Source organism: Sus scrofa, unplaced genomic scaffold (genome assembly GCF_000003025.6).
Source record: "Sus scrofa isolate TJ Tabasco breed Duroc unplaced genomic scaffold, Sscrofa11.1 Contig2697, whole genome shotgun sequence".
Lineage (NCBI taxonomy): Eukaryota > Metazoa > Chordata > Mammalia > Artiodactyla > Suidae > Sus > Sus scrofa.
Genome location: NW_018085150.1, coordinates 61,065 through 72,014, shown reverse-complemented (window position 1 = coordinate 72,014; position 10,950 = coordinate 61,065). Strand labels below are relative to the sequence as shown.

Genomic DNA, 10,950 nt, shown 5'->3' with positions numbered 1-10,950 from the left:
GTGGGCGTGTAAACAGTGACCTATGAATTGCAGCCGTCGAGTCCTGATGTGCTGCACAGGGAAGCAATGCAGCCAGTGTGTGAAAACACGATTGAAGAGAGCATATGAGAATCCGAAAAAGGTATGTATACACATAATGCCAGTTTGGTGCAGAGCAGCATTGAGAGAACATGGACAATCAATGATATCATAAAAACTAAAGAAAGGAAGAAGCATGCATCCTTTGAGTGCCCGTCAGGGAAGACCCTGAGCAGAGCGTGGGGGGGGCAGTACGGCGGAAGGAATCGGTGTTGCTTACAGAGCCTCTAGGCCCGAATCCCGAATCTGCTGACCCTTCAGATGGAGCAGGTGCACCTTCCCAGGGGAGGTCTGATTCTTCTTCAGGGACACAGAGGAGGTCAATGGTTCCTCTCTGTGTTGGGTTCTCTCATTGCTTTAACTCAGAATAATCAACCTGCAATGGAACACATATATGGGTGGCCATGCGTGTATGTTGTTTTCTATCTGCACACACACATGTGGGGTAGGTTTAGGTGTACCTGCCTTTGAAGGAGGTAGAGCTAAGCCTTGCAGCCTGCACATGGATGCAGAAGAGGCGGGGAGCCTACATCAGGGAACAGAGAACTCTTGCTGTTAGCTTGTCTTTTTGTTTATTTTACTCTAAAGCAGAGTTGATTACAGTGTTGTGCCTTTTTGCGGTAAAGTGATCCTTGTACTTTAATTACATCTTTTTCTCATATTATCTTCCTCATATTTTTCCCAATGATTGGATGTAGTTCCAAGTCTATACTTGTAACAGGCCTGTGCTTCCAAAACTGGACCTGCTCTACCCTCAAGAATTCCTGGAGAGAGTTGGCAATGGCTAGTGAGTTTGCAGTGACTGCTTCCTGGATGAAGCAGGGTGTTTCTCTAGCTGCATAGTGTCACCTCGGACTGTGTGGTGAAGGCGGGATCCTGCCCATTGGTTTACACACTTGCAGAAAATCCACATGTTATCATTTGCCTGAGTGTAACGTTCCCGACCAATTATCTACGTGTTGATTTGAGATAATTTCATGGTTCCTATTTGTCACCATGTCACCCACAGAGCAGAACAGGATGCAGGCTCACCTCCGTCGATGGAGAGTGTATTGGACCTGGAAGCAAGAGCCCAGAAAGGACACTCCACCCAGTTCCTCTACCTGGCATCATTCTGGGGCCCTTGAGGTCCTGGTGTGATACCTGCTTTAGGCTCTGCATGCCATCAGAACTATAGAAAGCAGGGAGCCACGACCCTGGCAGTGTCTGCCAACCTAACAGCAAGCAAGGACTGAGATTCCAAGGAGGAAGCAGGTCTATGATTCCTCTGCTTAAAGCCAGTGTGGTATGTCTGACCTGCTCGATTTTTTCAATATTTGACGAGAACAATCAGGAATTGAAATCGTAAATTACTCTCGTCTATGTGCATGACACAATAGTGTTCTCCTGTCTCAGAGGGCTTTGTGTTGCAGAGCCTGTAGTGTAAGCACAGAATCATGTGTCCAAAGAGGATCCCCAGGGAGATGCTACATGAAGAGGCAGCCCAGACCCTGGCAGGAAACCAGCCTTAAATCCCTCTGCACCTGCCCCTGGGCAGGAAACACACACATAGTGATTGTGGGTCCTGAGCGCCCCTGCAGCCAGAACCTGTGTCCCTGCAGGGAGGTTGTTGTCTGGGCTCAGACTGCTTTCCCCTCACTGTCCTCTTGCACAGTAATAGCGGGCCGTATTTCGGTTCTCAGGCTGTTCATTTGCAGATAGGCCGTATTCTGGGAGTTCGCTGGAGATGGTGAATCGGCCCTTCACAGAGTCTGCGTAGTAGGTGCTACCCACCACTATATAATAGCTGCCAGCCACTCCAGCCCCTTCCCTGGAGCCTGGCGGACCCAGTTATGTAGTACTACTGAAGGTGAATCAGAGCCAACACAGGAGAGTCCAGAGACCCCCAGGCTGCACCAGGCCTCCTCCAGACTCCACCAGCTTCTCCTCACCCTGGAACCTGCAAACACAAAGACATCCTGGTCAGAAAACTGTCACACGCACACTGAGGTGCCCTCAAAATCCTCTTTTTCTTCCCCCAGGATTACCTTGTAAGAGAGCAAACAAGACCACCCAGTTCAGCCGAAACTCCATGGCGGGTGGTCTGTGTTCTTTCCGGATCCAAGAACGGGATCCTGGCTGGGCTCCTTGCCAGAGCTGCAGGGTGATGGCAGGGCTGGTTTATCTGCTGAGGGGAGAACCTATTTGCATGGCCTCCAGTATATAGCGGTTATGGCATCGCATTGGCCTCAAAGTGGCAGGTGCCAGGCAGCATGAGGGTCCTGAGCTGGTCGTTGGATGGCCTCTACAAGAATGTCTCTTCATTGCATTAACCCCCTCCAGTCCGTCCACCCCTCCCCCCCCTTGCCAACCACAGCCTCTCCGCCTGCGTGAGCCTGTTTCTCCTCCCTACATGGTCTCATCTGTGAATGTATCAGACTCCACAAATGAGAAGTATATGGTGTGTGTCGTTCTCTCTGTGACTCACGTCCCTTAGCAGGAGACCCTCCAGGTGCATCAGTGCTGCAGCAAATGGCATTCACTGGTCTTTCTGAACCCGGAGTACATCATACATACTTTCGTTCTTAGTAGATCTTACATACTAAGAGGTCAACAGAAAGGGGGCACACCTCTGCTGAGGAAAACAGCCTGCCCTGATCCCACAGCCCTGGCAGAGGAGCCCCTGCCCCAGCAGGCCAGTGCTCCCACTGTGTGATCAGGCCTGAACACAGACCCCCCACCTTGGAGTCTGGCTCAGCTGGGCAGTTTGGCGGATGGACCACACGGAATTTCTGGAGATCAGGAGATGCTGAAATGTGAGCGGCCATCGGTGGGTGTGCGAGAGGTTCCTGACCAGGCTGCCTTTGGTTTACAGGGACCCAGCGTGAGGTGCAGCTGGTGGAGTCTGGGGAGGCCTGGGGGGCCTCTGGGACTCTCCTGTGCAGCTTGAGGATGCAGCTTGGGTAGCTCGTGGATGCAGCTTGGGTAGCTCCTACCTGAGCGGGGTCCTCCAGGCTCCAGGAAGGACTGCAGTAGGTCTCATGGACCTGTAATCATGGTCACACACACGATGCAGACTCTGTGAAGGGCCGGTTCACCTTCTGCAGAGACGACTCCAAGAACATGCTGGACCTGCAACTGAACTTCTGGGAGTCAAGGACTCAGCCTCGTGTGGCTTTTCCAGTGACACTGAGGGCAGGGAGTTTGAGCCCAGGCAAAAACCTCCCTGCAGGGACACAGGGTCTGGGCTGCAGGGGGCGCTCAGGACCCACAATGTGTGTTTCAGCCCAGGAGCAGGTGCAGAGGCAGGTGAAGGGCGGGATTCCCGCCAGGGTCTGGGGCTTCCTCTCCATGCGGCATCTCCCCAAGGGAACCTGTGGACTCCAGGCTCTGACGGAGAAAGGACTGTTGGAAGGGGGGAATATGCTCCCACGCTTGAAAGGTAGGGGGCGTGACGTGTTTCTTTCCCCCTCCTCTTCGTCGTAGTGACAATCACTCCTATCAGTCAGATGAACCTACAGAAGAGGCTCGGTTGGACTCAGCCATGCTGCTCGGCAGGAGCAGCAGACAGTACTTGCTGGACATCCAACATCAGCGGGCACTTGATCCCAAAGCAAGGAACTCAACTCCCCTTGGTGGCCCTGATTCACCGGACCCTCTCTCACCGCCTCCATGCTAGTTTCCTCCGTGCAAGGACACAGGGACTCTGACGCAGCTTGGTGTAGAAATTCAGCCTAATGACACCTCAGCAAGAGCCACGGCGTGTAGCCAGACAGTGTGGTACTGGCACAGAGACAGACCCACAGAACAATGGAACACAATCAAGAGCCCAGAAACACACCCAGACATCTACGGCTAACTAATCTTTGACAACGCGGGCAAGAAAATAAAATGGGAAAAGACAGTCTCTTCATCACGTGGTGCTGGAAACCTGACCAGCTGTATGTACATCATGAAACTAGAACAAGTGGGTTTATTTCTGGGCTCTTGATTGTGTTCCATTGTTCTGTGGGTCTGTCTCTGTGCCAGTACCACACTGTCTGGTTCACAGTCGCTCTGTAATATTGTCGTACATCTGGCGGAGTGACACCTCCTGCTTGCCACGCCCGCCCACTCCCTCAGGCTGGCTTAGGCAATGCTGGTTCTTTTATGCGTCTATGAAGAGTTCCCACCACCAGTGCAGGAGGGTTCCTTTTCTCCACACCTCCTCCAGCACTTGTTATGTGTGGACGCGTTAATGACGCCATTCTGACTGGGCGAGGGGGTATCTCAGAGTAATTTGGATTTGCTTTCCCCTAATAGTCAGGGACGGTGAGCATGTCTTCATGTGCTTGTTGGCCATCAGTATATCCTCCTAGGAGAAATGTCTCTTCAGATCTTTTGCCCATTTTCTCAGTGGGTTGTGGGATTTTATGCTGTTGAGTTGCATAAGCTGTGTGTGTGTTTTAGAGATTAAGTCCTTTTCAGTTGCATCATTTGAAACTACTTTCTCCCATTCTGTAAGCTGTCTCTTGGTTTTTCTTTTTCCTTTTCTTTGCTGAGCAAAAGCTTGTCAGTTTGATGAGGTCCCATCGCTTTATTTTTGCTCTTATTTCTGTTGCATTGGGAGACTGACCTGAGAAAACCTTGGTAAGGTTGATGTCAGAGAATGTTCTGCCTGTGTTCCCTTCCAGGACTTTGATGGTGTCTTGTCTCACACCGAAGACTCTCAGCCACGTTGAGTTTATATCTGTGCATGGTGTGCAGGGGTGTTCTGCTTTCCATGCAGCTGCCCAGGTTCCCCAGCACTTCTTGCTGAAATACAGTCTTTTCCCATTTTTCTGTCCTTGCCTCCTTTGGCAAAGATTAAGTGACCATAGGTGTCGGGGCTTGCTTCCGGGTTCTCTCTTCTGATCCCGTGGTCTGTCTGTCGGTTTTGGTACCAGTACCACACGGTCCTGATGACTGAGGCTTTGCGATGTTGCCTGAGGTCTGGGAGAGTGATGCCTCCTGCTTGGTTTGTGTTCCTCAGGATTGCGTTGGCAATTCTGGGTCTTTGGTGGCTCCATAGAAATGTTTGGATAGTTTGTTGCACTTCTGTGAAAAATGTCATGGGTAATTAGATAGGGATTGTGTTGAACCTGCAGATCGCTTTGGGAGGTATGGCCATTTTCACAGTATTAAGTTTTCCAACCCAGGAGCATGGACTATCTTTCCCTTTCTTTCCGTCTTCTTTCCTTTCTTGATGAAAGTTTTATAGCTCTCGGCATACAGGTCCTCTGCCCCCTTGGTCAGGTGTATTCCCAGGTGTTTGCATTTTGGGGGTGCAATTGTAAAAGGTATTGTGCCTTTGCATTCCTTCTCTAAAGGTTCATTGTGCGTAGACAGAAATGTGACTGATTTCTGAATGTGAATCTTGCATCCTGCTACTTTGCTGAATTTGGTGATCAGTTCTAGTAATTTTTTGGCTGAGGCCTTAGGGTTTTCCATCCATATACACATATGCATGTCATCTGCATGCAGTGGCGGTTTCATCTCTCCTCCTCCTCCTATGCGGACGCCTTTTATTTCGTTTGCTTGTTTGATTGCTGTGGCAGGACCGCCAGGGCTGTGTTGAGTGACAAGAACATCCCTGTCTTGTTCCAGATTTTAGCAGGAAGGCTTTCAGCTTTGCTCCATTGAGGGTTGTACTGGCTGTGGGTTGTCAAAAAGGGCTTCAATTATGCGAAGGGTATATTCCCTCTATACCCACTTTGGTGAGAGCTTTCATCATGAATGGATGTTGGACTTTGTCTAATGCTCTTTCTGCATCTATTGAGGTGATCATGTGGTTTGGCACTTCTCTTAATGTGGGTAGAACATAGGTTGATTTGCGTATGTTGAAGATCCTCGCAAACTTGATATGAGGCCCATTTGGCCATGGAGTCTGCTTTTGTCTTATGTATTGTTGGGTTTGTTTGGCTAAACTTTGTTGAGAATATTTGTCGGGAGTGATTTCATTACATATGCACTTGCATTTCGGGTGATAGTTCTGGTCAAAGTATGTATTTCTCCTTAAGTCAGTTTGGCTGGGCTGTAAGTTCCTAGAAACTTGTCCATTTCGTCTCGGATGTCAAATTTATGGGCCTGTCATTGTTCATGGTGTTCTCGTGGGATTTTTGGTGTTTCTGCAGCATCCATTAAGATTTTTCCTTTCTCATTTCTTGTTTTGTGTATATGGTGTCTCTCTCACATCTTGTTGATGTGTCTGTCCTGATGCTTGGCAATTTGATTTACGCTTTCAAAGTACCATCTCCTGGTCTGATTGTGTTTCTTCTATTTTTAACATGATTTATTATAGTTGCTATACAATGTTCTGTTAATATCTGCCATATAGCAAGGGACCCAGTTATATATATATAAGAATCCGTTTTTGTCTAATTTTGTAAGTGCTATTTCATTGATTTTTTTCTCGGCTACATATGATGACCATCCTTCTGTTGACTTTCCAGGGTTTTTTTTTTTTTTTCTAAGCACTTTAGGTGATAGCTTAGGCTGCATAGCCATCAACGTCCCGTAATAACTCTTTGGAGGCATCCCATAGATTTGCAATGGCTGTGTTTTCATTGCCATTTTCCTTGAGGTGCTTTGATTTTCCTTTTCATTTCCTGACTGAACACCATATTGTTAGAAGCATGCATTTATCATTCCATGAACACAGGTTATATCCATTTTTTCAAAAAATGATTCCATTGCTTCGATATGGGAATTTAGGTACATGCAACCACTGTGGAGAACAGTAGGGAGGTTACTTAAAAATGAAGCACAGAACTGCCGAATACTCCAGAGGACCCATGCCAGAGCATCTGTATAAAGGAAACCATAAATCCAAAATAGACACTAGAGAAATATGAGAAACTCCCATGAACCCTAACGATACATCCCAAGGTAAATACGACGGGGGAACAATACCATCGTGTGCTTTAGATGGAAGGGGATCTGCCCCCCTGCAGGTGTGTCCACTCTGTCCTGCAGTTGCTTCAGGGTACAGGTGGGTCCAGCAGGAGGAGCACAAGTGCAGACACAAGGAGGGACTCCCAGCATGTGTGTGTCCTTGGAGAAGCCACAGAACGCTACGCCCCTGGATGAGGTTCTTTCCTAAATGTGGGGAAAACAATGACTTCTCCGTCAGCGGTTTGTGTGCCACGGTAGAAATCAGAATGGCCCACGAGTGACAGGTGTCTACCGTGACGAAACTGATGCAATGAAGAGACATCTTCGTAGAGGCCATCCAACCGACCAGCATCAGGACCCTCATGCCTGCCTTGGGCACCTGCCACTTTGAGGCCATGCGATGCCATAACCGCTAATATACTAGGAGGCCATGCAAATAGGTTCCTCCCTCAGCAGATAAAACCAGCCCTGCCATCACCCTGTAGCTCTGGCAAGGAGCCCAGCCCCAGGATCCCGTTCTGTGATCCGGAAAGAACACAGACCACCCGCCATGGAGTTTCGGATGAACTGGGTGGTCTTGTTTGCTCTCTTACAAGGTAAATCCTTGGGGGGGAGAAAAGAGGATTTGAGGGCACCTCAGTGTGCGTGTGACAGTTTTCTGACCAGGATGTCTTTGTGTTTGCAGGTGTCCAGGGTGAGGAGAAGCTGGTGGAGTCTGGAGGAGGCCTGGTGCAGCCTGGGGGGTCTCTCAGACTCTCCTGTGTCGGCTCTGGATTCACCTTCAGTAGTTATGAAATCAGCTGGGTCCGCCAGGCTCCAGGGAAGGGGCTGGAGTGGCTGGCAGCTATTGGTTGTGGTAGTTATAGTGGTAGCACCTACTACGCAGACTCTGTGAAGGGCCGATTCACCATCTCCAGCGACAACTCTCAGAACACGGCCTATCTGCAAATGAACAGCCTGAGAACCGAAGACACGGCCCGCTATTACTGTGCAACAGGCACAGTGAGGGGAAGGCAGTCTGAGCCCAGACAAAAACCTCCCTGCAGGGACACAAGGTCAGGGCTGCAGGGGGCGCTCAAGACCCACAATCACTATGTGTGTGTTTCATGCCCAGCAGCAGGTGCAGAGGGTTGTGAAAGGCTGGTTTCCTGCCAGGGTCTGGGGCTGCCTCTCCATGTAGCATCTCCCTGGGGATCCTCTTTGGACACATGATTCTGTGCTTACACTACAGGCTCTGCAACACAAAGGCCCTCTGAGACAGGAAGAAACACTATCGTGTCATGCACAATAGACAGAGAGTAATTTACGATTTCAATTCCTGATTGTTCTCGTCCAAATATTGAAAAAATCGAGCAGGTTCAGACATACCACACTGGCTTTAAGCAGAGGGAATCATAGACTTGCTTCCTCCTTTGGAATCTCAGTCCTTGCTTGCTGTTAGGTTGGCAGACACTGCCAGGGTCGTGGCTCCTTGCTTTCCTGTAATTCTGATGCATGCAGAGCCTAAAAGCAGGGCATCACACCAGGACCCTCACGGGCCCCCAGGAATGATGCCAGGTAGAGAGGACGTGGGTGGACTGTCCTTTCTGGGCTCTTGCTTCCAGGTCCAATACACTCTCCTTCGACGGAGGTGAAGCCTGCATCCTGTTCTGCTCTGTAGGTGACATGGTGACAAATAGGCACCATGAAAATTATCTCAATCAACACGTAGATAATTGGTCGGGAACGTTTACACTCAGGCAGATAATAACATGTGGATTTTCTGCAAGTGCTGTAAACCAATGGGCAGGATCCCGCCTTCACCACACAGTCCGAGGTGAGCACTGGGCAGCAAGAGAAACACCCCTGCTCTCATTCCAGGAAGCAGTCACTGCAACCTCACTAGCCATTGCCAACTCTCCCCAGGAAATCCTGTGAGGTGTGGGGAGCAGGTCCAGTTTTGGAAGCACAGGCCCTGTTATCAATGTATAGGCTTGGGAGCTACATCCAATTTCTTGGTATAAATATGAAGAAGATAATGTGAGAAAAAGAATGTACATATAAGTACAAAGGATCACTTTACCGCAAAAAAGGCACAACACTGTAAAACAACTCTGCTTTAGAGTAATATAACTAAAAAGACAAGCCTAACAGCAAGAGTTCTCTGTTCCCTGATGTAGGCTCCACAGCTCTGCTGCATTCCATGTGCAGGCTGCAGGGCTTAGCTCTACCTCCTTCAAAGGCAGGTACACCTAGACCTACCCCACATGTGTGTGTGCAGATAGAAAAACAACATAACACGTGAGCCAACCATATATGTGTTCCATTGCAGTTTGATTATTCTGAGTTAAAGTGAATGAGAGAAAACCAACGCAGAGAGGAACCACCTGACCTCCTCTGTGTCCCTGAAGGAAGAATCAGACCTCCCCTGGGAAGGTGCACCTGCTCCATCTGGAGGGTCAGCAGATTCGGGAATTCGGGCCTAGAGACCTCTGTAAGCAACACCGATTCCTTCCGCCGTACTGCCCCCACCCACGCTCTGCTCAGGGTCTTCCCTCACTGGGCACTCAAAGGATGCATGTCTTCTTTTCTTTAGTTTTATGATATCACTGATTGTCCATGTTCTCTCAATGCTGCTCTGCACCAAACTGGCATTACATGTATACATACCTTTTTCGGATTCTCATATGCTCTTCAATCGTGTTTTCACACACTGGCTGCATGTGCTTCCCTGTGCAGCACATCAGGACTTCACGGCTCATTCATCTCAAGGTCACTGTTTACACCCACTAACCCCAAACTTCCAGTCCGTCCCACGCCCTCCCTCCCGCCTTGCCAACCACAGGGCTGCTCTCCGCGTGCGTGAGCCTGTTTCTCCTCCCTACATGGTCTCATCTGTGAATGTATCAGACTCCACAAATGAGAGGTATATGGTGTGTGTCGTTCTCTCTGTGACTCACGTCCCTTAGCAGGAGACCCTCCAGGTGCATCAGTGCTGCAGCAAATGGCATTCACTGGTCTTTCTGAACCCGGAGTACATCATACATACTTTCGTTCTTAGTAGATCTTACATACTAAGAGGTCAACAGAAAGGGGGCACACCTCTGCTGAGGAAAACAAGCCTGCCCTGATCCCACAGCCCTGGCAGAGGAGCCCCTGCCCCAGCAGGCCCAGCTGCTCCCACTGTGTGATCAGGCCTGAACACAGACCCCCCCACCATGGAGTCTGGGCTCAGCTGGGCAGTTTGGCGGATGGACCACACGGAAATTTCTGGAGATCAGGAGATGCTGAAATGTGAGCGGCCATCGGTGGGTGTGCGAGAGGTTCCTGACCAGGCTGCCTTTGTGTTTACAGGGACCCAGCGTGAGGTGCAGCTGGTGGAGTCTGGGGGAGGCCTGGGGGGCCTCTGGGACTCTCCTGTGCAGCTTGTGGATGCAGCTTGGGTAGCTCCTACCTGAGCGGGGTCCTCCAGGCTCCAGGGAAGGGACTGCAGTAGGTCTCACGGACCTGTAATCATGATCACACACACGATGCAGACTCTGTGAAGGGCCGGTTCACCTTCTGCAGAGACGACTCCAAGAACATGCTGGACCTGCAACTGAACTTCTGGGAGTCAAGGACTCAGCCTCGTGTGGCTTTTCCAGTGACACTGAGGGGCAGGGAGTTTGAGCCCAGGCAAAAACCTCCCTGCAGGGACACAGGGTCTGGGCTGCAGGGGGCGCTCAGGACCCACAATGTGTGTTTCAGCCCAGGAGCAGGTGCAGAGGCAGGTGAAGGGCGGGATTCCCGCCAGGGTCTGGGGCTTCCTCTCCATGCGGCATCTCCCCAAGGGAACCCTGTGGACTCCAGGCTCTGACGGAGAAAGGACTGTTGGAAGGGGGGGAATATGCTCCCACGCTTGAAAGGTAGGGGGCGTGACGTGTTTCTTTCCCCCTCCTCTTCGTCGTAGTGACAATCGCTCCTATCAGTCAGATGAACCTACAGAAGAGGCTCGGTTGGACT

At 50.2% G+C, this 10,950-nt stretch overlaps 1 gene segment (V, D, J or C); it reads left to right on the top strand.

The window, feature by feature from the left end:
- Positions 1-7,405: 7,405 nt before the first annotated feature.
- LOC110258666 lies at positions 7,406-10,406 on the top strand. The segment is given in 5 exon segments: positions 7,406-7,565; positions 7,655-8,024; positions 9,360-9,442; positions 10,144-10,242; positions 10,303-10,406. Coding segments are annotated over 5 exon segments (702 nt in total).
- The last annotated feature ends 544 nt before the right edge of the window (positions 10,407-10,950 follow it).